Source organism: Balaenoptera musculus, chromosome 14, assembly GCF_009873245.2.
Source record: "Balaenoptera musculus isolate JJ_BM4_2016_0621 chromosome 14, mBalMus1.pri.v3, whole genome shotgun sequence".
Lineage (NCBI taxonomy): Eukaryota > Metazoa > Chordata > Mammalia > Artiodactyla > Balaenopteridae > Balaenoptera > Balaenoptera musculus.
In genome coordinates, this window is record NC_045798.1 from 86,165,010 (window position 1) to 86,191,969 (window position 26,960).

Sequence of the window (26,960 nt, forward strand, 5' to 3'; positions counted from 1 at the left end):
CGTCCTGCCAGCACCCTGTCCTCGTCTCCCGACTCCCGGAGGCGTCGCTGCGCCTCCCCGGTCACCCTCCTGCTGCTCTGAGTCTGGGTCTCCCTGCCTCTCGGGTCCCACTGACCTCAGCCCCGCCATCCCGTTCCCCTACTCCCTCTCGTTATGCCGCCGGAACGCCCCGAGTTCACCTCTTGTGCCCTGAGATCATTCGGTCACTCCTACAGGTATTTTAGATTTATTCTGTTAACACTCTTATGCAAAAATGCCTCAAACGAGATCTAGAAGAAGGAAAAGGGGGCAGCGGCTGTGGTGCAGCCTCAGCCAGGAGCTCTGGAGGTCTCAGCCTCACCCCAGGTTTGGGCTCCAGGCCGGGCCCAGCACCGCTGATGCCCGGGGGGGACACCCTCCCCTCTTGGTGCGGGCGCCGTGGGCTCCGGTGCGGGATCAGAGCCCCAGGCTCGCCTCTGAAGGAGCTCAGCGTCCAGCTCTAAGTGGTGGCAGCGCCCTCACCGTTTCCTGCCCTCTGTCCCGACCTGGGGGACGCGGCTGCCTGTCTGGGGGAGAAGCAGCAGGGGTCTCTGGGAGCTCCGGCCCTCCTTTGCTCCGCGTATTTGCCTCTGTGCTGCCGATGTTTCCAGAAGACAGAGGCTCCAGAGGCAGTGAGCCCGGGCGGTCCCTCAGGCTGATGTCAGGAGAGGCCCAGGTCCCTGGCCAGACGGGGAGGGTAACACGGACGGAAGAGGTGGCCTCGCTTGCTGACAGGCCAGCTTCCTCCTTCCCGCGGCCTGTGCAGGCAGCCGGCTCCCCGCTGGCAAAGACCCCAGGCGGTGAAGAAACGCGCCCCCCGCCATCAGGAGCCGGTCTTTGGCCGCCTGCCGCCCCGGATGGAGCATTCCGGAGCCCCGGGCCTCGAAGGGCCAGCCGCTGTGGGAACCGACCTCGGGCCCTTCCTGGTGGCACGTGGTGGTGCTTTGTGCCTGTTTCACAGCCTGTGCCCCCTGCCCGCAGCCGGCTGTCGGCCATCGGGAGGGGCAGAGCCTGTTCTCAGCTCCACGTGCGCCCCGGGCTGGCGCCCAGGGCCTCCTCGGTCCCCGCTTCTGGTGACCTCTGCCCTCCGCGGCCCTGCGGAGCCTGTGCTGGCATCCCAGCCGCCTGTGTGCGGCGTGCGGGTCACCTCTGGGTCTGGGAGTGAGGCTCGGCCACTGACCCCTCCTCTGGGGGTCAGACTCGCCCGGCAGACCCCATGAGAGGATGGTGGACACACTGCAGTTCTTGGGACTTTCTGGGGTGTTCTGCTCCTTGAAACTGCCTCCTTGGCCCTGGCGTGAGTCCAGGCTGCCCTGTGAAAGCCACGCCCTCACCAGCCTGCAGGACTGGTTAGCCTCAGCAGGAATCGCTGGGCTCCGTTCAGAGCCGGCAAGGGAATGAACGCAAGCCGGAAAAGCCTGTGTTTTGGTTTGGAACTTTTGTTTTTAATCCTCTCATGGTGAGATAAACTAGGCTAACAAAGCATTTTTCCTGTATTATAAAGTTCATCAAAGCAGACACCAGCAGAGCGACCTCTGTAAAAGTCACACCAGACTCTAAAGGACTTGGTAAGTAGAATTCTTGGCATCCAGGTTGACGCCGGCACTAAAGTTTCTTACGGGCGGAAAAGGGCTTGGCTGATGGGCCATTGTGTGTACCCGGGGAGACACCCTTGGCCCAGGCTGTGTGCGGTGAGAGCGCTTTCATTTTCTATTCTTTATTCTGTTCAACATCAGAAACTAACCACCACCCAGACTCCTTCGGAGATGCCTGCTGTTTTCGTGGCAGGAGATAGAGAAGTGTCATCGGTTGAGGCAGCCCATGGGATCTCAAGGCCACTGTCAGCTAGGTACACAGCTCCTCTAACTGTCTCCAGTTGTTGGCTGGGGCTGGGAGAGAGCAGAGTGGCCACTGAGGCCTGCGTCCAGTGGGAGGCGAGGCTTTGAGGAAGTGAAGCTCTTTGGATTAGGGGAAGGACGGGGTGGGGGATGGTTACACCGCAGAGGTGTGGCCTGACTTTGAGAAGTCAGGAAGTCCTTACATTTAAATGTAAGTACTCAGCACAGGGGCACGTGGAACTTCAGTTCCCAGTGTGAGAACAACCAGCTGGAATTAACAGGAGCCTCTGGGGCAAAGGGGTTTCCTCTGCGAGGCCCTGCAGCCCAGGCTGGGCCGCCGGGCCCCCAGGAGGACGCTAAGACCTGGGCTTCCGTCTCTGCTCCCTGACCCTCGCCCTCACCTTGCCTTCTCCAGCAACTGCTCCTTCCTGCGAAGGCCAAGGCCAGGAATACCCTTTCTAAGTCCCCAGGGTTTTGTTGGGTGATTCGTTCAGGTCAAGCATGACTGTAACCCAAGAAAACAAACAGAAAGGTGAGGAACACAAGAGACTCAGGAGGAGACCGAAGGATGCCCAGGGGTCCCACCTGGGATCCTAAGAGCAGGATGAGCGCCCACAGCCGGTCTCTGCAGGCCTGACGGCGAATGGAGAGGGGAGACAGACAGGGGGGAAGGCTCTGGGGCTGAGGGGTGCGGTGGCGCAGGCCCTGTGGGCAGGACCGCGTCTCCAGGAACAAGCCTGATGGAAACTCAGTCCTCAGGAGGGACTCTCGGTCCTCTCAATCGAGGTTTTTCCTTCCTATCCTTTTCCTTTGGCTTCCTTTCCTCTTCACGTTTTCCTTTCATATTTCACTGGAGAGGAGCACCAAATAATTTTTCTAATTAATTAATTTTATTTATTTTGGCTGTACTGGGTCTTCGCTGCTGCGCGCGGGCTTTCTCTAGTTGCGGCGAGCGGGGGCCACTCTTCGTTGTGGTGCGTGGGCTTCTCATTGCGGTGGCTTCTCTTGTTGTGGAGCACGGGCTCTAGGTGCGTGGGCTTCAGTAGTTGTGGCACACGGACTCAGCGGTTGTGGCTCACGGGCTCTAGAGTGCAGGCTCAGTAGCTGTGGCACACGGGCTTAGTTGCTCCGCAGCATGTGGGATCTTCCTGGACCAGGGCTTGAACCCATGTCCTCTGCATTGGCAGGCGGATTCTTAACCACTGCACCATCAGGGAAGCCCCCAAACAATTTTTTAATGCAAATTGAATGAATGAAGAATAAAAATAACAGTTCAAATATTAATTTAGATGGATCGGCTGCAAAAAATTTCCTCCTCCACTTGCACAAACCTCATGGTCCTGCCACTGTGGGTCTGCAGGGGCCTTTTCCTCCTGGGTCCTCGCAGCCCCTGGCTCTAGGCTCTGCCCACGGGACTTAGCTGCCCTCAGAAGGGGAACTGGGAGCCGCGGAGGAGGACGGGGGAGATGCTTCACAGCTCACTGGCGCCATCTGCTGGGCCAAGTGCTTCGTCCACTCACGGAGGAGCGTGGCTCGCTTTGACCCTGATTTCACCCTCACCTTAGCTTCCTTTATAGACATTTCTCATACGCAGTAATATATTTGTATTGTTGAATGAGTGCTTACATTTATTATTATTATTTTTATAACTACTGTATTGCAATACAATTCATTTTCCCTACAATCCACCCGCTTACAGAGTGCATTGCAATTCAGTGGTTTTTAGTGCATTCAGAATTGCACCATGACTGCCACGATCAACTTTAGCACATTCTCATCACTGAAAATGAATCCCCAACTCATTAGCAGTCATAGCCCACTTTCCCCCAACCCTCCCAGCCCTAAGCAACCACCAATCTACTTTTGTTTCTTAGGATTTACCTATTCCGGACATTTCACATAATTGGACTGATCCAATTTGTAGTCTTTTGTTTCTGGTTTCTTTCACTTAACATGTGTTCGGGTTCTTTTGTACTGTAGCACGTGTCAATACTTCAGTTCTTTTTATGGCTGAGCAATATTCCATTGTGCTTCTGTACCACATTTTGTTCATTCAGTCGTTCATTACTGGTCATTTGGATCGTCTCCAGCTTTGGCTATTACAAATAATGCTGCTGTAAACATACAAGCACAAGTTGTTGTGTGGACGTATGCTATCATTTCTCTTGGGCACACACCTCGGAGTGGGATTGCTGGGCCGTAAGATACGCTGCGTTTAATCGTCCGAGGACCTGCCAGGCTGTCTCCAAAGCAGCCGCACCATTTTACATCCCCAGCAATAGTGCGCGAGGGTTCCAATCCCTCCACGTCCTCACCAGCTCTCGTTGTCATGTGGCATTTTGATTGTAACCATCCTGAGTGTGGTGTGAACTGTTGTCGCGTCGCGGTTAGATTTGCGTTTCCCTGGTGCTAACGATGTTGAGCATCTCTTCATGTGCTTGTTGGGATTTGTATGTTTTCTCTGGAGAAATGTCTATTCAAATCTTTTGCCCGTTTTTAATTGGGTGAATTTGTCTTTTATTATTGAGTTGTAGTAGTTCTTGATATTCTAGACCCAAGTCCTCACCTTGGCTCTGTTGGTGCCTGGAACTGGAGGCCAAGGGAAGAAGCAGCCTGAACCTAAGATGTCTCTAAAAACTAAAGTCTATTTCAAAAATGAACAGAGCCAATCCAGAAGGAAGAGTTGGTTTGGAAGAAGATAATTAGTTTAGTCTGCAACCTGGAAGTCCTACTGTCTTCTGGACCCAGTTTTTCTGCTCTGCACCCAGCCTGGAGCCTGCTGTGGGAGTCCGGAGGAGACTAGGAAGGGATCACAGGGAGAGGGAGGAGGGAGGAAATGGGGTCTTGGGCAAAGGAAGGAAGGGACCCGTCAGGGATGGAAGCAGAGAGGCCAGATTGGTGGGAGGGAAAGAGGAGAAAGCCACGGACCAGGGGCTCCCAGGCAGAGACTGTGGCCAACAGTGTCCACATGATCGCCCGTCCTGCGATGTTATTTATCACAGCGTGGCTTGTAAGTTTATTCTCAAAGTATTCTAACCTCAGGAGCTGATGGAAAGAAACCCTACAACACTGCACAGGATTTTAGTCTTTCCTTACTTTTCTAATATTACATAAAGTGGTTAATCACACAAAGAAGTCTTGTTGCTGTTCTTTCTGTTTGTTTTTTGTTTTTAATTATCTGACATTTTTCTCTCTTATAAATATTACCCTTAACACCTGGGATGTAGGGAGCCGACTTAGCTTTATAGGAAGTGAACCCATAGGAAAATTGTATCATAGGAAAAAACCAAACAACAGCATTGCTTAAATACAAGCTTGTTAACTTGGTTTCTATCTTATTAAAATTCTTTAGCATTGCAAATGAAGGGTTTGGGTGAAGATATAGCAAAAAATATATTTCCCATTCTACTACCTTGTGTTATTTTAGTTCAAAAGACTGGAATCAGCTCTGTTGGATAACATTAACTTTCTTGAAGTATTTGAAAGGTGGAAAGTCCAAAACCTGGTCCTTATTTTAAAATATCCCCCCTGTCACATGCTCACAGGCACCATCTCTCCTTCCTTGCTTTCCTGCTGCTGCTGGACGGAGGCATGTTCTCACCGTCCTCCCCGCCCACCGGGCTGCTAGAGAAAGTCTTCCAATACATCGATCTCCATCAGGATGAATTTGTACAGGTGAGAGACACGGCACACACAAAATGCTTGGATGTGCCCTTTGGGAGTCTGGGAGAATGGTTATTTGCTGGGAGATGTGGATTTTTTTTTTTTTTTTTTTTTGCCTGACAACTCCATTTAAAATGCCTGTGACTCCTCATTGACTTAGAATAATAAATGTTGGTTAGATTCAGGTAAGAGATCCCTTCCGGCCATTCCTTCCAAAAAGGGCATTCCCAGCACGTTTGATCTAGGGATGGCTGTTTAGCAATGACCACCGAGCTCCGTTGAGCTCACCTTTACTCTGGACCGTCATCAGGTGGCCCATCCTCCCTCCCCTTCAGAGACCCTCTCCACCTGCAGAACTAGCTGAAATGCATCCTCCCCGTTCCGTCACCCCCTGGCACGTCCCCCTCCTCCTGCTGGCTCTCCTGTGCCCCCGGCATGCCTGGCCCGCCTCCACCGTCCGGGAACTCCCTGAGGCCGCCCTGGACCCCGAGCCCCCGACACCGTGTCTGGCACACGATGTGTGTTCAGTGTACATTTACTGGGTCAACCAACCCAAGTCAGGAATATTACTGTGCAAACAGACGTGAATCCCCCATGATTCATACTAAAGCACAAAGCTCAGTGCCCAGGCTGCGGTGCCTAGGCTTGACCTTCATGGAAGCCTTCCTCGTGTGGGCGTGTTGACTTGCTGTAAGTGCCTGTTGGGATGTTGAGACCTGACTGGGGCTCGCAGCGCAGGCCGGAGCTCACAGCGGGGAGAGAAGAGGCGTGCGGTGGGAGCACGCGCCAACGTGGGCCTTTCAGCCCGAACGCTGCTCTGTGCGGCGTCCTCGGATACTCCCGGTGCATTACGTTTAGCGCTAACGTGGCGGCGTCCGCCCTATAAGTTCCAGTTTAAAAATGTAAAACACAATATTCCTTCAGATCAAACACATTTCTTTACAATAAAAATAGAAGTGCTACAACCAGGATAGAAATCAAACTAAAATAAGTTAGGAAGTAGAGTCCAAAATCACAGGTATGGTTTCTAATAAACACTGCGGCTGTCCCAGTGTAAGCAGCTCAGGTGCAGACCCCGGAATGGGAAGGATCGCTCTTAACGCTGAGAATCAGCAGCGGTTACGGAGCACCCGCGGGGCGAGGCTGTGGCCTGGGCCTCCGGTGTACACGTTCTCACTCCGTCCTCACCTAGAAAGACGTGTTTCCTCTTCTGTCCCCAGAGTGTGGGTTTCCTGCACAACAAGCAGGTCTCCAGTTGTCTGTGGGCCCCCCCGGTGTCCTGCGACGTGGCTCACCTCTGACACTGTCTTCCTGGAGGTAGTGTCGCCCCTACCCCAATGCCGACCTCAGACGCCAGTAGCTGGTGGTGGGTCCCCAGGTTGCCCACACTCTGCCTGACTCGGCTACAGATCAGGGCCTCTGGTGGCCCCGCCTCCGGCTCATCGTTTGCTAGAAGAGCTCGCAGAACTCAGGGACACGCTTCCACACGTTTGCCCGGGGCGGGAGCTTCTGTCCTGTGGGTTGCGGGGCGCCCCTTCCCAGCCGGAAGTTCTCTGAACCCTGAGCCTCAGGGATGTTTATGGGGGCTTCGTCACGTAGGCATCAGCGACTCTTAGCTCCATCTCCAGCCCGTCGTCCTTCCCCCGAGGTGGGGAGCTGGGGCTGGAGGCTCTGAGCGTCTGATCGCGGCTCGGTCTTTCTGGGGACCGGCCCACACGCCCAGGAGCCCCCAGAGTTCCTCGCTAGAACAAAAGTGCGCTCCTGTTCACCCGGGAAATCCCAAGGGCATTAGGAGCTCTGTGTCAGGACCCGGCGTCGAAGACCAAATATTAGAACAAGAGATGCTCCTAGTACCTTACCGCTTAGGAAATTGTAAAAGTTTTAGGAGCGCTGGCCGGGAACCGGGGAGAAAGACCGAAATGTGTACGTGTCACTGTCCCACAGCATTACATCCACCGTAACCCGCCGCGAGGGGGCCTCACGCCCCCCGGCGGCGGAGAAAGCCGAGGCTAAGAGAGCTTCAGGGGTGTCCTCGAAGTCCCCCACCTGCAGTGCGCAGAACCAGGACCAGGGACTCCGGATGTCTGCCTGCGCAGCCCTGACTTCAGACCCGGGGTTACACCCCCTCCCGGATCCTGCAGGTGCAGCGGGGGGACCTCAGAACTGAAACGCACGGGATGGTCACGGGGGCTCCTGCAGCCTAGCTGAGGCCACCGTGGGGTGGATCAGAGTGACCTGCGAGGGACGTTTGTGGGAAGCCGAGCCCTCGAGGGGTGGCTGCTCTCAGTTCTTAGAGGCCACGAGGGGGGCGGGGACCCGCGCCTTCTGTATGAGCCTGGTGGCGCCGCGGGGCCGGCCAGCCTTCAGAGGCGGCCTTCCGCCAACCGTCCCGCCCTGCGTTGACCCGACGTCGCTGGCCTCTGGGCTCCTGATCACACCTCCCGCTGTCTGCCACTTGCTGTGAGTGTCGTGTGTCTGCCAGCTCGGTCTCCAGGTCAGATGAGGGCGCCGGGGACCCGGCGAGGTGCGCCCCCAAGAGTGGACGCGGATGAGCCGCGTGCTGACCACCTGTCGCCTTTCCCCCCAGACGCTGAAGGAGTGGGTGGCGGTCGAGAGCGACTCGGTTCAGCCCGTGCTGCGCCTCCGACGAGAGCTGCTCAGAATGATGGGCCTGGCTGCAGAGCGGCTCCGGCTCCTGGGAGCCCGCGTGGACTCGGTGGACGCGGGGCTTCAGCAGGTGCTGGCATCCCCCCCGCCTCCGAGCTGCCGCCTCCCTGGGCATCAGCCAGGCTTCCCTTCGTGGCGGCAGGACGGGCTTTGCTTGCCCCGGTGCTCAGAAGCAGCACCGCGACTCCCAGTAAGGGCGAACATCGCCGCCTCATCCCACCGGAGGCTGCAGCATCGACCTCTCGTCCTGGCGGGACCGGGGGGGACGGGGGGAAGGTGGAGGGGGCGCGCGAAGGCCCCCACCTGTGCTGTTCGTGTCCTTCACGTGCTTCACGTTTCTCCCAGATGGCCCTTTCCCTTAAGTTCAAGTGCCTCTTTCTCGAAGGACCCAATCCCTCATCAGAATCAAGGCTTATTACTGCCCCTCGGGAGTAGATGGATCTTTAATCTACCCTCCCGGTGTCGCCTGCTTTAGCACTGACGAGTCTGAATAGTCTGTTTCCAGGACTGTGTCCACCTGATTGGAGCTAGTAACAGACTCCTAACGCCATCCATGTCTTTGAATTTTCTGGAAGAACCAAATGGCTTTTTTTCGAAAAAAGTTATCCGTTTTCCGTCTGCAGCTGCCTGATGGTCAGAGCCTCCCGATACCTCCCATCATCCTGGCCGAACTGGGGGATGATCCCAAGAAGCCCACTGTGTGCTTCTACGGCCACTTAGACGTGCAGCCTGCCAGACAGGAGGACGGGTGGGTCACAGACCCTCACACGCTGACGGAGGTGGACGGTCAGTGACACCTCGTGCTGGGCTCTTCTGTGGGTGAAGGACGGCTCATAGGGCTTAAGAATTCGAGATGTGACTGCCCCGGGCTCCAGGCCTTACCTGTTGTTAGGAGTGCAGAGAACGCTGCCCTCATGGTCCACCGGTTGGTCCAATGAGGCTGATTTTCTTTCAGTTGTGAAAGAAACCATGAACCTTTGTGCCCCTGGGCAAATTAAGTCCCCACGAGGAGAGTTCTTGGGTTTTGAGGAAAATAGTTGTGTAGGTCACATATTTTCTTTTTAAAAAACACCAAATGTAATTATATTTTATAAAGACAAGAAAAAGAAAGGTTAATGGAGACACACATACACCCGTTTTCATTGTCCTGCTAATTGTAAAATCTCAGAGTGAGAGGCTATATTACCTGACATTCTGCAACAAACCCGCGGGTCTTCTTCCATGAACTTGGATAAAAGGCCAAAGGGATCTGTATATTTCAAATTAGCTTATGTTTGCTGGCTAGCATACTATTTGTACATAAGAAACAATACTTTGTGATTTCAGACCAAGACGTCTGCCTAGAAAAATAGAAAGCACCATTAGAACAATTACCCGTAAAACTACCTTTAGTTTTGGCTCACTCAACTTGGCAGAGGTGTCCATGCTTTTCTGAAAATTCTTCGCCCATTTTTAAAGGAAAACTGTACGGCCGAGGAACGACAGACAACAAAGGCCCTGTTTTAGCGTGGATCAACGCTGTGAGCACATTCAGAGCCCTGGACGAGGTAGGTGCCGGCTGTGCTTGGGAGCGAGGATGATGATGGTGATGGTGATGATGATGATGATGATGGTGATGATGACGATGATGATGATGATGGTGATGATGACGATGATCATGATGATGGTGATGGTGATGATGGTGATGGTGATGATGGTGATGGTGATGGTGATGATGGTGATGGTGATGATGGTGATGGTGATGATGATGGTGATGGTGATGGTGATGATGGTGATGATGGTGATGGTGATGATGGTGGTGGTGATGATGGTGATGGTGATGATGATGGTGATGGTGATGGTGATGATGGTGATGATGGTGGTGATGGTGATGATGGTGATGGTGATGGTGATGGTGATGATGGTAATGGTGATGGTGATGGTGATGATGGTGATGGTGATGATGGTGATGGTGATGATGATGGTGATGGTGATGGTGATGATGGTGATGATGGTGATGGTGATGATGGTGGTGGTGATGATGGTGATGGTGATGATGATGGTGATGGTGATGGTGATGATGGTGATGATGGTGGTGATGGTGATGATGGTGATGGTGATGGTGATGGTGATGATGGTAATGGTGATGGTGATGGTGATGATGGTGATGGTGATGGCGATGATGGTGATGATGGTGATGATGGTGATGATGATGGTGATGGTGGTGATGGTGATGATGGTGATGGAGGCAGCTGGCTTTGAGCTGCATGGTGTCCTTTACTCTTCCCAGCAATCTGCAGAGGAATGTGTTACAATCACACGCATTTTACAGATAAAGAAAGAGAGGCTTGGGAAAGGAAGGGAACATACTCAAAGCCACCCAGCTGGTCCGGGGCAGGGTGATACCTTGATCCCGTGCTGTTGACATGCAACAATGAGACACAACAAAAAACATGATGAGCCTGTGGCTACATCACCATCTGCTGGGACTTGTCTTTTTTATCTTCAACTTACTCAGCTTGTCTTTTTTATCTGCAACCCGTCCTTCTTATCACAAAGTATGGTTTTGTTAATAGAGACAGACATACGCTTTAAGAAATATATTAGGTGCTTTGCAGATTATCAGGATAGCGATCTCTGGGGGTGACGTTCTGTCTGAATCCTTGAGTTCTTTGCATTCTTGTGGGAAGTGGTTTTAATCCGTCCAAGGAGGGGTTATGGTGGGGTGCAGCTTTGAGGGGAGGGCTACTCTCTCAGACCACCAACTAAAACTGTGTTGTTTGCTGTGCTCACGAGGATGGTTTCATCTCGCACTGCTCTTTTCTCTTCTGGTAGTGAGCGTGCTTACACTCCAAACAGGATCCAATCTAGCTATGTGGCCATGGGTGGGAGACTTAACCTCTCTGGGCTTCAGATTCTGTTCTGTAAAAGTGAGGGTGTTGATATGGGCGCCGGCCCTCTAACACTGGGTGGATTTGATGGTGTGATTCCATCCCTTTCATACAGAAATGGCTCCGCTAGTTGGTGAGCTTGAGCCTGTGCCAGGGAGACCAGGCCCAAGGATGAGACCCAGCCCATTCCAGTCTGGGCTCCACAGAGTATGGGCTCTGCAACCTGGGGGTGCAGAAGGAGTTTGTGGGGTCACCTTAAAAATGTGCAGCCTTGCTACCTTTCCCTCATCTCACTTGTGTAGCTGAATTGAATTAAGCACTCGGAACACTGGAAATTTAAGAGGAAGTGGGGCCCATTTGTTGGGTTCATGGACAGAAAGGGACGTGTCGGCAGTCACAGGGCAAACCCCTGCCAACCATCCCCACCCCGTCCCCAAAGAGGCTCTGGGAGCAGCACACTCCTTCCGAGACAGAGGGGTGCGAGGTCGGGCTGGGATGTGCCTGTCTCGGGAGGACTGGGGGGGTCCACCTCCGGGCAGCGTGTCCACTTGTCCACAAGACAAGTGGAGCGGCCCAGCTGTTGCCCGAGGTTTAGGTCCCTGATGCTGCTTCTTCCAAATCCTGTCCTTCGAGCAGGTCCTGACGTTGCGTTTTTTCTTTCCCGGAGGTGATTTCATCAGACCCCAGGGGCTTCTCTCATGAGTCTGTTGTCTCCTGAGACATAAGCGGAAGAGAGGGTTTAACTGCTCTGACTTGACTGCTTTATCTCATTGAGGAAGACAGGCTTAGTGAATCAGGACGTTTTTCTGGCTGGGCCCTGCTGACCACTGCAAGGTTGTCCTCTTGTTCATGGCACTCCCCTAAATAAGCCCTTGGTTTCTCTCTCTCTCTCTCTTTTCTTTCTTCCTTCCTCCCTCCCTCCCTCCCTCCCTCCCTCCCTTCCTTCCTTCCGTCCTTCCTCTCTGTCTCTCCCCCTCCCTCCCTCCCTCCCCACGTCCCACCTTTCTCTCTCGTTTTCTGTCCTTCTTTCTTAAGAAGAGGAAAGCAATATTTATAAGACAGGTCCTATATAAAGGTCAAAATCTGCTTTGCTTTTTAAATTTCAACTCTGAAACATATAATCGCAAACAAAACCTAAGGAATCCCCACTGCCCTTAGAAAAACCAGCTGATCTCCCTGAGGCTCACTCTCCTCATCCGTGATCTAGGAATGATCATATCTGTCTCCAGGCTTGTCGAGTAGATTCAGTGAATATGGAAAGGTTCCCTGGAGCCTGCGAGTACTAGGCCCTTTATGAGTTCTGGTTTCTTCCTTCCTCGTTCCCTTCTGCCCTCCATCCCCTCTTTCTGTCTTGCTTACAGAGCACTTAAATGTACATCACCTCACTGCATCATCTTACCAAGAGGCAGAGCAAGTATTAACAGAGAAGTGGGCTGCTGAGAGGTGAAATGGCTGGTCCTGGGTCCCTGGGTGTCAAGGGACAGAGCAGAGACCAAAGCCCAGGCTTGGCTGCCAGCCCCACGTCCTCCTCCAACACTTAATAGCTATTGACTTGTATTTTATTAATCACATTTTGCCAGAAAATTCTTAGGCTTTCCAGCTACTTCTTGGGAATTGTTTTCTAGTTAAACGTTAATAAAGCGCTTTCAAACATTAAGATTTCAGAACTTTAGCTTAACTTCCTAAGACACGTAGAAGTGTATTCAAGGAATGCATTGAAAAACTTGTCATCCCCAAATGCCCTTAAGCAGCTGAATGACTGAAGGTCACATTTTCTAATACATAATCCTCCACCCGTCCTGCTTTTGTTAATCTGGGGCTGGGCAATGCCACTCATTAGAGCTAATGAGTGTGTCTGCACTGCCTCGTCTGCATAGAATAACTTTTCACCACCCTCCCCACCCCCCCACCCCCCCCCTGCACGCGCCTTATGCTCTAGGAAAAGCCATCGGCCTCTCTTCTCCACACGGCTCTCAAAGATATGAAGTTATAAATTATACAGATACAAAAAGATCAAAACCAAATGGGGTAAAGGCACATTGTAAGAATTGTAAAGGCGCTATTCCATGTCCTAATATTAGAGAAAAACTCAAGGTCCGTTTTGCTGCAAGATCAAAGCCTTTGAATAAGTTAAAAGGCAGATTGAACTCGTAGCTGAAAAATAACAGATACTTGAAATGAAAATTATCCTGAGGCTTAAACATTAGACAGCCTTTCAAAGGAAAGAGTTCTCATTTATCATGCTCAGAATTATGAGGACAGAAAAGAGATTTGTAACTGAGTAACCTTTCTGGAAAAATTCCTTCTGGGGAGAAGGAGGAACGGGCTTCTCCGCAGGGGCCCAGTGGAACCCCATATGGTGGACGCAGCCTTTTCTTTAGGGATGCCCTGCCCAGATCCTCTGTCATCAGTATTAGGTTGATGGCTCCCTGGCCATTACCTTGAATTCTCTGTCACAACCTGAGTTAAAACTCCTTCGTTATAAACAGAGCGTTGGGGAATGTATATAATAATTCAGTGTGTTTAAGTTACATGCAAACAAATCTGGATTTTAAAAGGTGAAAGGGCAAAAAGGTGTCCACTTTTTTTGACAGCGTGGTTTGCTCCACTGTTCATTCAGGATCTGCCCGTGAACGTCAAATTTGTCATCGAGGGGATGGAGGAGGCTGGTTCTCCTGCCCTGGAGGAACTTGTCCAGAAAGAGAAGGCCGGGTTCTTCTCAAGCGTAGACTACATCGTGATTTCAGACAATCTGTGGATCAGCCGGAGGACGCCCGCGCTCACGTATGGGACGCGAGGCAACAGCTACTTCATGGTGGAGGTACTTGCCGACGGCAGCCGCCTGGAGGTGGATCCGTGCTGGGGTCCCAGAGGGGAGGAAGGAGAGCAGACACCGCCCCGGGGGCATGGCCCCGGGGATCACGGGGTCTTGGGACTGGGGGAGTTCATGAAGCCCCCAGCCATGAACACATGTGCTGTGTACGTTTTTCTGGAGAGAAGATTCAGAGGGGTTTGTGACTCACCATGTTTTAGGAACTCCAGCTGTGAAATTTGGAGGCAGGCACGGGGGCACTGGGGTAAGGAGACTGACCGCCTGATCGGGTTCTGGGGATGCTGTGAGCGGGCGTTACCTGCTCTGCCCACCACGTCTTGGACAGAAAGAGAAGGGGTGCCGGCACTGACAGGGCCGGCACCCGAGGTCTGGCTCATCCGGCCAACAGCCTTGAGCGCACCTTAATCTCGGAGCCTTAACTCTGAAGTGAGCACAGTAATCCTCCCAGGGTCGCTGTGATCACTAAAAGCGACCTCGAGTTCCGCCCTGACACGTGGTCTGCTTGCTGCTCCTTTTCTGTCAATGCGGACGAGCTGTGATGGAACCTGCACGCTAGAAGCAGAAAGTCCTCCCTCGGAGAGCAGCGGGAAGCCCCAAAGGGGAGGGGTGTGTAGGAGAGCCGGAGGGCGGGTGTGGTCCTGAGCCCGGCAAGGGCTTCCGCTCTCCCGCGGGGGTCCCACGCAGCTGCAGAAGCAGGGCAGGGTCCGAGGCGTGAAGGCCGGGGAACATCTCGCTGTCGTTGGCCTCTTTCTACTGCTGAGTCAGAAGGAAGTTTCTCTGCAGAGACATGTGCTGGAAGTGGTCTCTGTGGGGAACAGGTGGGCACGAAGAAGTGGCTGGCGGGCAGGTTAGGGTGTTTAGTCCCCTGTCCGAGCAGTGGGATATCGTTTGCAGCCGTGCTCAGGAGCCAGTGGTGGAGACTCCCCAGTGGGCAGGGTTGATCCAGGGCTTAGGCTGTGCCCGATGGTGTGATGGAGAAGGAGGCGAAGTCAGTCAAGACATCGCCCACGGAGAGGCTGAACGGATGGATGCACAGAGGCATTCAGGTTGATTGGGGAGAAAAGAAGGACAGGAGGACGAGAGGTGGGGAGGTCTTGGATGGGTCAAGGGACTGGACGTCTTGCTGTGGCCAAGAACGGGGGAGGGCAGGCTCGTGACGAGGGGGCCAGGAGGAGGGAAGCTGTGAGCAGAGGTGGGATAAAGCGGCAAAGGTTTCAGAGGTGGGGCTCTGCAACCCCACAGGGCTTCGTTAGCATCACTGCCTGATGAGATAGAGGTCTTAAGCTACGGTGACTAAATGGAAGATTCACCGGGCAGGGCTTTAAAGATGGCGCTAGAGGCAGAGAAGGGCCAGCCGGGCAGGAAAGGTGAGAGGGAATGGGTCAAAGAGAATTAAAAAACCCAGACTCATTAGAACTTGGGAACCGATTGGACGTAGTGTGCCTGGGAGAAATCCAAGATCATTTTTTTTCAAAGATTTTTTTTTGATGGGGACCATTTTTAGAGTCTTTGTTGAATTTGTTACAATATTGCTTCTGTTTTATGTTTTGGTTTCTTGGCCACGAGGCATGTGGGATCTTAGCTCCCCGACCAGGGATCGAACCTGCACCCCCTGCCCTGGAAGGCGAAGTCTTAACCACTGGACCACCAGGGAAGTCCCCAACATCATTTTAAGGGGATAGATTTATAGGACTGGCATCTCTCCTTGTTTTGGAAACGGCAAGCTAGGAGGAAGTAATTGTAGAAGATGTTCCCTTCTAGACCTCCTCAAGTTCAGAAGCTGGGAGTGCACCAAAGTGTTATGTACCATAGGCGACTAGAAGCTTTAGGTCTCGTGAGTAGGTCAAAGGTCAGACCTAGGGAAGGAGCGTTGAGAGTCTGGAGGTTGTAAAGGAAGTCCCGTGGGCCTTGAAGCTCTGTGTGTAGAGTAATCCCAGGATTAAGCTGGCGGGCGAAAAGACAGAAAAGAAGTTATCAGAGGAGACGTAAGTAGAATGGTCCTGCAGGCAGGAAAGGAACAAGGAGAAGAAAGTTTCTTGGAGAATTTTTCTGGAAGGAGCGCTGAGCAAGAGATGGCGTGAAACCAAGAGGAAGGCAGCTGCGTTACACGTCAGTCGTTAGGCCGAGGAGGGGCTGGTGGTCTGGGATTCGGCGCTGTTGGTGGCAAGGTCGGGGCTGAGGTCGGTTTCGGGGAAATCAGTGGGACCTGAAGACGTGGGGGGCAGACGCTCCACATCGTGTGACAGAAGCACGGCGGTGACAACGTCAGCGGACCCCTGAGCCCTGAGGGCCACCCGGGGCGGGTCGGCCGCCCGGTGAAAGGTGTCTCTGAGCAGCCGCGGTGGAAAGCAGCTGCCTTCCCGCTCCCTGTCTTGCAGGTGAAGTGCAGAGATCAGGATTTCCACTCGGGGACCTTTGGTGGGATCCTTAACGAACCTATGGCGGATCTGGTCGCTCTTCTTGGTAATGTCTTCTTTCGTTTCACTTTTTAAGCATCAAGGAGTCTGCTAACATAGTTCTGTTGGACTCAGCTGTCTCCCCCTTGGTTTCCAGGCCAGCCCTGAATAAGGGCGGAGCGGAGGAAGACCAAGGTCTTAGCTTCCCCCTTGGCTAAACGTTTCTTAGGCTTGTTACGTCCACGTTGTTTCTCTTCATGGACTGACACCCTTCCTCAGTCCACCCCCTTTCCTTTCACCGGGTGTTGTGACACATCTGGCTGTACTTGAGGGTAGTGGCAGAGAGACCTTTCTGGAGAAGCATCCAGAGTTGGTGCCCAATCTACCCACGCCTCTTGGCTTCCTTCCTGTGAGTCCCCGCGGTCCCACGTGGCTCAGCGACGCCAGTGAGTTTGCCAGCTTGCCCACCTGACTCACCTGGAGCTCTTGCCTACATTCGGACAGCCCAGCTTCCGGGTGGATCCCGGAATGGAAGGAGGCTTCATCTCCAGGGCCTCGCTTGCACAGTCCTGGCAGGGACACTGCGCGTTCATAGTCACAATTTGGTTCTTTTTAAAAAAGAGGTTTTCAGGTTACATAAGCCTCAGACCTCGCAATACCTGGATCTTTCTCACCGTTAAAGAACAAAGAATATTTGTTCTTTAACGGTAGTTGCATTACGGTTTTTACCTTATGAGCCATGGAGCATTTGGTGAAGCAGATAAACAAACCAGAAATGATCACGTACATCCTAAGACGTTCTTCCAGCAGGTCTGCTGATTAGCTGTGTCCCACAGCCAGGTGTGATGTCCCAAGGGCGACTTTATGCAAATTTTACAACATGCCCCTTTTGGGCAAACTGCCAAAAAGCACTCCCTCTTTGGGGATCAATTAGGAAAAATCTCTCTTTTTTCCATATTGACACAGCTCTGCCTTAGCCACGCCCTCCCGAAGCCCCGTGGCCTTGGCGCCTACGGGGCGACCTGTTGGGAGGTTGCCTCTGGGTCTTCAGTATCACCTTTATTCTAGAGCTTCCTGCTCCTTCATTGTCCAACTAAATCCATCTGTCTATCTGTCTACCTATCTATCTCTCTATCCATCCATCCATCCATCCATCTATCTATCCTCTCCATCATCTATTTATCTGTCATCTACCTATTTGATTTATCATCTATCATCTGTCTATTCTTTATGGCCTTCTAGTTTTCCTAAAATACAACTCTTGGACAATATTTTCCATGCTTGACACTTTTAGACAGAAAACAACAAGCCATTTTTCTTTAAAGTGTTTAAATTGTTTCCAAAGAATTCAGATAGCATGCAAGTTAACATTCTTTTGCCGGGGGTGGGGAGAGAGATAAAATAATCTCTAGTTTACCGGAACTCATTTTCTCCTCCCTGGGAATGGCATCACCACTTCTTTGGGACTGCATCTCGATTCTCCCCTGAGCGTGATTGCCGCACGGCATCCTGGTAGACTGATGGTTTCACCCAGGCATAGAATCCCATTTAGCCCCGCAAGCGCATATTGCTCTGCTAGGAAAAGTCAGACCGGGCTCATGCGCAGAATGAAAAGCACATGGTTTCACTTTCTTTGATTTTTGAAACAAATCAAATAATCACTCCTCCAGCCCACGCTGGGAAGGCTGCCTCCATCCTGAGAAAACAGCGATTTAAAGCCACTTCGAGGGCTGGGCCCTGGGGCAGTTCTGCTGGCGAGAGTGAGCTGCTCAGATCACAGGCTCATTTGCTTAGGACGTCTGTTTGAATCACCCCTGCCCCCGTTACGGGGTGATGTCTGGCAACACCAGCGAAACCGGCACCCTAACACGGACACTGAGCGTCCCGGCTGCTGGAGTAGCTCAGGTCTCTCCTGTTGTTCACCTTGACGTTTCAAACACACACCTCTGTTCTCACCACCGAGCCTCGGCTGGCTCAGGGCTCGTCTGCCCACGTGGGCCCACAGCTGACTCTTCACCTGTGTCTTTCCGGCTGGATTAGGAGCAGGGTCTGCTCCCATTCACCTCTGCGGCTCTGTCCTTGCAGATGAGCCCGGCAGCAGAAGCTTAGGGGTGCGTACTAAAGGGAAGACTCAGTGATGTGTCACTGGCGGGGCTTTTACGTTTTGCTTTCGTGAGGGTGACAGGGTGACCTGTGACTCAGGGACAGCCAGTCCCGGTCATCTGGTGCCCAACTTAGTTTTTGACTTGAAGTTTCCTAATGAGTTTGTATCATGTATTTGATATATGATACACTTTATTGGGCTAAATGAGGGCAATTCATAACTCAGGACCCGCAGGGAGGCCGATACGCACACAGCACCTGCAAGTACTGTCCCCGGAGTGCGGTTAGAGTTTTGTTCAGAGTTTATAATGAATGTATATTATATAATATAGTCTTTAATTTGTTCTTTATAATGAATATTTATTCTTTAATGGTAGTTGCGTTGCGGTTTTTACCTTACGAGCTATGGAGCATTTGGTGAAGCAGATGAACGAACCAGAAATGATCACGTACATCCTAAGACGTTCTTCCAGCAGGTCCGCTGATTGACGTTATGCGTCGAGTTGGGTGTCGGCGGTGTCATCCTGCTGTTCTGTGTGTGTTACACCCCGTGAAGAGGGTCCCTGTCTGCTTCCCACAGGGTCATGTTCATCTTATTACTTAGAAGGCTCGGAGAAGTGCTGGGGGAGCTGGAGGGGGGCCGAGGGGGCTGAGGCTGAGAACCAGGCGGGGAAGCTTCTCCTCGTGCTTTGCTGCCTTGACGTCCTCACGCCTCAGGGCTTCGCCGTCTGTGATCGGCTCAAAGCGCCGGGAAGCCCCTTACGTTCCACACGACTGCCACCCTGCGGATTTTGGTGGGATGTTTACTTTGTCTTTAGTTCTGTCTACACAGGCCGAAGCACCTGCCGTCCACTCATGGGGTCACGCTTGTTATTCAGCCCCGTGTGGTCAGAGACGTGCCCTCGTGCTGGAAGGCGGGGTCTTCAGTGCGGGTGGGTGCCCTGCGTTCATGTGGCGTCCAGAACATGGCAGGTGTCGCACAGCCAGGTGTGACGCCCTGGGTCTCACAGGGCCCTCCGCCCCGTGCTTTGCGGTTGTCGACTTTAACAGAAAGATTTGAAAATACAGTGCTTCACAGTAATTTTCTGACACTGTCAGGTTATAATCACATGAAGCATGTGGCACATATTTTTATGAAGTGCCTTCACTTGAATAAAAGGCCCGATCTGGACTAAAGATGAATTTAGCTGCCTTGGAGACATTTCCGTCATTTTATTTTTAGTCTACTTTCTGGTTGCATTGGGCCTTTACTGTAAGTCCTTTCTCAAGACAGCAAGCCGTGTTTACCCAATCTCAGCATCTGCTTCTTTTATAGATGCTCATTGACGATTTTTCACTCATTGCTGTTAATCCCCAAACTTTTTCACAAATAACATAGCAGTGTATCTGCTTCGCCACTATGAAAGCTTTCATGGTTATGACGTGTAGCTCGTAGACTAGACCTCAAGGCTGTTACGTTTTTGATTAAAGATGAGTATTTATTATATTATTGTGGTGTGTGTAGGAGAGAGGTTGAGAAGGAACGATGACTTTCAGTTTCTCAGGTTTGTACGTATATTCACATACATATATATTAAAAATTTTTTTCTAATGAACACATTACTTTTTAACTCAGGATAAGATAAAACTAAAAAAGGAACCTTGTTTATGATGTAAGAGTGTAGCTGAGAACTTGCATGGAACACAGGTAAGTCACTCCAAATGTAACTGACTGCAGAGCCGTGTGTTTCCATCCCTCTGTCGACGAGGTGGACATTAAAACGGGTCTGACGCAGGCCGAGCCTTCCTGGTGACCGGCTGCTTCCTCCCACCGTCACATCTGGGACGTGAGCTACTGACAAGTGGCTCTGCTGTAGGGCCCAGGGCCGGTCGCAGGCCCGCTGCAGCCCCAGGAGGGTCCCTGAGGCTCTGCTCCAGGGCCAGGACCCCACGCACCCGTAGCTTCCACCTGCCTTTGTCTCCTGTGTGTCTCTCATAGGCAGCCTGGTGGACTCTTCTGGCCGAATTCTGATCCCTGGAATCTATGACCACGTGGCTCCTGTTACAGAGGAGGAGAAGAGAACATACGAAGCCATCAATCTGGACCTCGAGGAGTACCGGAAGAGCAGCCAGGTTAAGAAGTTTCTGTTTGACACCAAGGTAGGTCACACGTTGACGGGTAACCTGGAAGAGGAGCGATGAAAACCCCTATTTCCCCAGTGCCTAGTTTGCTACGTGCTGCTGTTCCGCACATCTCAGAGCTGAGAGCACATGCTAATCAGGGGCAGGTTTCCCTTCACGAAACCTCGTGGTGCTCGTGGTCTAGATCAACTGGTCCTTTTCTTGGGGTCCGTCTGGCACTGGCCTCAGGCGCCTAACCACAGGGCAGTGATTCACTTCACAGCCGTGCGTTTCCAAACTGGCTTATGAGGCTCAACCTCACGCCAGCCCTCAGCCAGTGAGCTGGGCTTCCTATTTGTTTAAAGGTTGAGAATAGTCTGAGATCATTTCAGCTCCAAGACCCCTAATTATTCATTTTTTAAAAGACAAAACCAAGAGCTTTACGGGCTAATGTGTAAATTGCTACGTTGCTGTTTGAGTGTAGTAAGTAAACCCAGAGCCCAAAGCTTTGGCTACTGGTAAATTTAGATTTCGTTCTTTTCGCTTCTACTTCTCCTCCTCCTTAAAATAACAACAACAACAACAAAAACCAAACCAAACAAACAAACAAAACCCTTGCCTGCTGTGGTGTTTGGTAGCTCTGGCTGGCTCCTGGGCAGACGCTCCAGGAGAGGGAAAAATGCCGAATACAAGTGGGGAGTTTACTATTATGAAGTATGTCTCTTGCCTCAGACTAGCTCTCTGGTGGCCACTGACTCAAATGTCTGTAGATTTCTTTGAAACCTTCTGGAAAATAAAATGCATTTAGCATATAAATTGCCGTCACGGCAATGACGGGATAGAAATTTACAATTGAACCCCAGTTTTGGAAAGGGCCCCTTTGCCATCTATTAACTGCAAACTTCAGAGCTGGCGTGGTGAGGGGCTCTTGTCAGTGGAAGCAGCTAGGGCAGCTGAAGGCAGCAGAGGGTCTCAGGTCCTGAGGGAAAAGCCCACCTGTACTATTAGTGCAGACATATCTAAGTACAGTGGTCACTAACTCGTCATGAATGGTGTCACAGATGTACAGAAATTGGTGATACAAGCGATATAATTCAACTGGGTTTTAACTAAACACTCCTCTATATAGTAAAATGATTTTATTTTACTTTAGGAGGAACTTCTAATGCACCTGTGGCGATACCCATCTCTTTCTATTCATGGGATTGAGGGCGCGTTTCATGAGCCTGGAGCCAAGACAGTCATCCCTGGCCGAGTGATAGGAAAATTTTCAATCCGTCTAGTCCCTCACATGAACATGTCTGTGGTGGAGAAGCAGGTAACCAGCGTGCGTTGTTCTCCCGCCCAGTGGCAGTGCCATTCTGAGCGCCGCACATCACAGTTTAGCGGGCAGTTCAGCTGTTCGCGTTGAAGTATCATTTTTTTTTCTTTTTTCCAATACAAAAGGGACTGGAACAAATGTCAAGAAACTGATAAATTTTTGTTCGGTAAAAATCTCTTTGCTCAATTATACGCAATTATAGTAGTCAGATAAGTAACCGTTTGGAGTTGGAGTGATGGGAAATTTTTAAAAATTAAATGGTAGCTATGAAGGCAAGATTGGTTTTACTCCCAGATGGAGAAGCTAACTGCCTACGGCTGGGCTGAGCTGGGAAATCTCAAGCTGCAGTCATCAGTTTGTCTGTGATGTCTGAAATCTACACTCTGAGAGCAGCCCTTTTAATGAAAACGTTCGTTGTCTGGAGGGAGTGCGTGTCTCAGTTACCCACCAGTCATCGGTTCACCTCAAGTTTAACAGAAAGTAGACTCTGAACAGATAAGCTCAGGAAGCACCTCATCCCACCCCCGTCTACCCCACTGTCCCTTTCACTGTCTCCTCAGTGCTGATTACATCCTAAAAGACTCTCCATCCTTCCTCCCTCCCTCCCTTTTTGTCCCTCTGTCTACAACATACAAATTCCACGAGGGCAGGACCGTCCTGGTCTTGCTCACAGCTGTGACCCCAGCACCCAGAACAGTTCCTGCCACTTGACAGGTGTCCATTAATATTGGTTGAAGCAAACATTGGAAGGATTTTTTTTTCTTTTCTTTTTGCCACACCACACGGCCTGTGGGATCCCAGTTCCCCGACCAGGGATTGAAACTGGGCCCTTGGCAGTGAGAGGGAGGAGTCCCAACCGCTGGACTGCCAGGGAATTCCCTGGAAGGACTATTTTAGAGTATGGAGTTGTTCTCGGAGGATTTCCCTAGTAGCGGATGGAACAGAGCCAAGGAAGAGAAGGGCGCTGATGACAAGGGTCCTTCACAGCTTAGCTTGGAACTGGCTCCCACTTCTCAGAAAGTTCCAAATGCATGGTATTCCCCATAAGAGTCATTAAGGTACTGGTAAGTCCAAAAAGAGTGATCAATTGTCAGATGGAGAAGTTGTACTTGTATTGTGTTTCATAATTACCAAAATTCATAATAACCAAACGTTAACAGTCAGACACCCTGGTGAGGATGGGGGGGAGGTCAGAGCTGGGATTGGAGGGTCTGGGGACGGAAGGGGCGTGAGAGCTAGTGTTCCTCCCACTGGCGAAGCTCCCAGTCCTGGAGACCCTGCTCACTCCACGCCACCCCTCCAGAAGAACTAAGGTAAAACCAAAATACTTGAATTTGTTGGGTTGAGATTTCATCAGTTTCTTGATGAAAGACGACTGTATGTTCATGGTATGAGAGAATAACTTGAAATTTTCTCTTCCACCTGAAAATGTTCCTTTTAGGTGAAGCAGCATCTTGACTATATATTCTCCAAAAGAAATAGCTCCAACCAGATGACTGTATCTATGACGCTAGGACTACACCCGTGGACTGCAAATACTAGAGATAATCAGTATCTTGCGGCAAAAAGAGCCATCAAAACAGGTTGGACTTCAGATATTCTTTTTATTTAAAAAAATTTTTTTAACATCTTTATTGGAGTATAATTGCTTTACAATGGTGTGTTAGTTGCTGCCGTATAACAAAGTGCATCAGCTATACATATACATATATCCCCATATCTCCTCCCTCTTGCGCCTCCCTCCCACCCTCCCTATCCCACCCCTCTAGGTGGTCACAAAGCACCGAGCTGATCTCCCTGTGCTATGCAGCTGCTTCCCACTAGCTATCTATTTTACACTTGGTAGTGTATATATGTCCATGCCACTCTCTCACTTCGTCCCAGCTTACCCTTCCCCCTCCCCGTGTCCTCAAGTCCATTCTCTATGTCTGCGTCTTTATCCCTGTCCTGCCCCTAGGTTCTTCAGAACCATTTTTTTTTTTCAGATTCCATGTATATGTGTTAGCACGCGGTGTGTGTTTCTCTCTTTCTGACTTCCTCCACTCTGTGCGACAGTCTCCAGATTACAGAGGGGGTGGTGCCTGGTGGAGCAGTGGATACGGCAGACGAGTTTAAAACTTCAGTATCGACTCTCCTTTTTATACGGGCTGTATTACCGTGCACAGCGCTCTAACTCATGAGTCTTCCCAGCAGCCTTTTCCCATTTCACGGGTTAAGGCTTGAGGAGATTAAGTAATTTGCTGAAGGGCACCCAGCTATTAGTGGCAAAGCCAGGGTTTAAGCTTACACCAGGAGATTTGAATTTGGAGCAAAATGATGGACTTGAAAACCTCCAGTACTCCTGGAAATTATGACCAACATTTGAAAACATGCTTTTAAAAGCACAGCTGAACTTGCATGAAAGTAAAGGAAATCTTCTGGGATTAAAAATGAAGAAGGAGCTAAAATTTAGTGGACTGAGCAAGCTGACACGGGGCCGCCCTGTGGGGACTTGTTCTTCCTGGTCACAAGGGGGTGTGGGTTTTAATGGTCTCGGGTCAGCGTGAAGCAGAAAACGAGACCCACTACATAAAGGCCTCGCTCCAAGAGCCACGCTCACCCTGGACGGGGTGTGTGTGTGTAAGCTTGACCGTCCTTGCTTGGGTTTTCGGTGAACACAGAGTCTCCCCTGAGAGTTTTTAACCATGGACCTATCTTGGCATGGGTTTGGGTCTTTAATTACTGTGTGTGGTCCTGTTCTTCCCAAGCCCATGCTGGACTGCGTGGCTGGTGCAGACAGCCCCACGGCAGGCCATGTGAGCTTTCCGCTGAAGAAGCTTCCTTGATATGAGCTCCTTGTCTAAAATTACAGAACACACGAGAAACTCAATTCCAGCCTATCCGACTCTAAAACCAGCGGTCTTTTCACACTCTGCTTCTCCAGAGGCAGGGAATAGCTTTATTTGTAATTTCCTCAGCGGTGCCTGTTTTGACTTCACGTATTTCAAAGTCCCGGACAGGATACCTGGCTGGGGAGCAGGGACACAGGCCTGGACTTCTGGCTGCCTGGGGAGAAGGAACAGCCAGTCTTTTTTGCAGCAGGAATGGGACACTGCCAACAGTTGAAAAGTGGGGAGCTCTCCTAAAAGCAGGGGGAGTTTTGGGGTCTCTCCAAACGTTAGGCGGGCAGACACTGGCAAGTGTTTAGATAGACCATGCACTCTGTTACAGCTGGGCCCTGGGCCACACCCCCAGAGATGCTGGAGCTGGAACTGGGGGTGCAACCTCCTTGGAGCCCTCACTCCCTGTCCGGATTATCACTACAGGGACACAGACATGAATAATCGCAGGACAAGTCCAAGACTTAGAGGCGTGCTTCTCTGCATAATCATTCCCACTGTCCCAACTGTAACAGCATTTTGCCAATTTTGGAGTGATGAAAAGAGGAAGAAGGGTTAGGAAGATAAATGTAATGCCACTGAAGAGAGGCGTGTGGTTGAAATGTCAAGGCCTGACGTACTCTTGCAGGAAAGCATGGGCACCTTTGGGCCTGTTTGTGTGCTGGACCAGTTCTGCTAACAAAGTCCATCATCTTTATTCTCATTCACGCCTTGCTCTGTGGATAAAGAAGGTCGGGCACGCTCTCTCTTGCGACTGTTTCATTTTTCATTCCTGCTCCGTCACCAGCAACTTGTCCTCTAGCCTAGAAGGTTTGAACTCATCTCTTTCCAGACCCTAGGATATCCGTTAAAACTATTTCTTGGGATACCTTGAAAGCTGAGCACAAACGCTGAGACATTCAGGTGACAGTTGAGTACAGCTATTTATTTGTATATTGGTTACAAACAAAAAAACCAAATTGTCCCACCTTCGCAATATTTAATTCATGAAGCAACCGTACAAGTGGGTATACCATCCTGTGGTGCTCCTGCCAAAAATGCATGACTTCTTCCAATCATGAGAAAGCATCAGACAAACCGAAACTGAGAGACATTTTACAAAACAACTGATCAGTACTCTACAAGAGGGTCAAGTTCATGAAAGTCAAAGAGAGGCTGAGAACCTGTCACAGACTAGAAGAGACTTAGAAGCAATGACAAAATGCAGTGTGGGATTCTGGATTCAATCCTAGTATAGAAAAAGGGAAAAAGTGGTAAAATTCCAATCAGGTCTGAGTCTACTTAATATTATTCCAATGTTAATTTCCTATTCTTGATAATTGTACAATAGTTATATGTTAACATTAGGGAAAGTAAAGGATATGTGGGAACTCTGTACTGTTTTTGCAACTTTTCTGTAAGTATAAAATTAGTTTCAAAATACAAATTTAAAATATTTAAAAAGTAGATAATTGTGCTTCCCTGGCGGTCCAGTGGTTAAGACTCTGTACTTCCACTGCAGGGGCCGCAGGTTCGATCCCTGGTTGGGGAACTAAGATCCCACATGCTGCGTGACCAAAATAAATTAAAAAAGTTTAAAAGTAGATAATTGTAAAAAAGGCAACCACAGTTTTCTTCTTGACTCTATTGATGATTTTAGAATATAAATTATGTGAAATCAAGAAGCTTACCGAACCCAAGTATAAAATTAAATGATTAAAAAAAAAGAAGAAAAAGACAAAGCAAACACTACATTTGAGGAGATTACTGGGGGTAGTCTTGTCATTATTTTATTCAAATGCCTTCTTTTCCTGTGTTTCAGTGTTTGGGACAGAGCCAGACATGATCCGAGATGGATCAACCATACCCATTGCCAAAATATTCCAGGATACCATCCAGAAGAGTGTGATGATGCTTCCGCTGGGCGCTGTTGACGATGGAGAGCATTCTCAGAATGAGAAAATGAACAGGTTAGTGTGTCCTGTGGGCGCGCACCCCTCCCTGCACAGGCCTGGGTCCTCACACCGGGAACCTCCACACAGGCTGCACACTTCAGATGCCATTTCTGTCATCACGTCTTCCTGTTTAAACTGTAGACTACTTACCCTCTGTCATCTGAATGGGAATAACAGTGTCTCTCTCTGTTTCTTTTGTTAGGTGGAATTACATAGAGGGATCCAAATTATTTGCTGCCTTTTTCCTGGAGATGGCTAAGCTGCATTAATCATGGTAGAAACCTTCCAGCCTAAGTCTGACCTACTGACAGATCCCCTTTCACACAACCCTGGGCAGG

At 50.6% G+C, this 26,960-nt stretch overlaps 1 protein-coding gene across 3 annotated transcripts; it reads left to right on the plus strand.

The window, feature by feature from the left end:
• On the plus strand, positions 1-26,960 carry CNDP1 (carnosine dipeptidase 1). Of its 3 annotated transcripts, XM_036823224.1 has the most exons (14): positions 138-215; positions 1,523-1,586; positions 1,755-1,867; positions 5,402-5,531; positions 8,107-8,256; positions 8,810-8,972; positions 9,645-9,733; positions 13,677-13,877; positions 16,268-16,352; positions 20,367-20,527; positions 21,642-21,806; positions 23,251-23,392; positions 26,490-26,637; positions 26,825-26,960. In XM_036823224.1, exons 3-14 carry the CDS (start codon positions 1,785-1,787, stop codon positions 26,889-26,891), a joined length of 1,584 nt encoding a protein of 527 aa, XP_036679119.1. In that variant the 5' UTR covers positions 138-215; positions 1,523-1,586; positions 1,755-1,784; the 3' UTR covers positions 26,892-26,960. The 3 variants fall into 3 exon arrangements, with proteins under 3 accessions (XP_036679120.1, XP_036679119.1, XP_036679118.1); XM_036823223.1 differs by lacking the exon at positions 138-215 and having other exon boundaries at positions 1,115-1,586; XM_036823225.1 differs by lacking the exons at positions 1,523-1,586; positions 1,755-1,867 and having other exon boundaries at positions 1-215.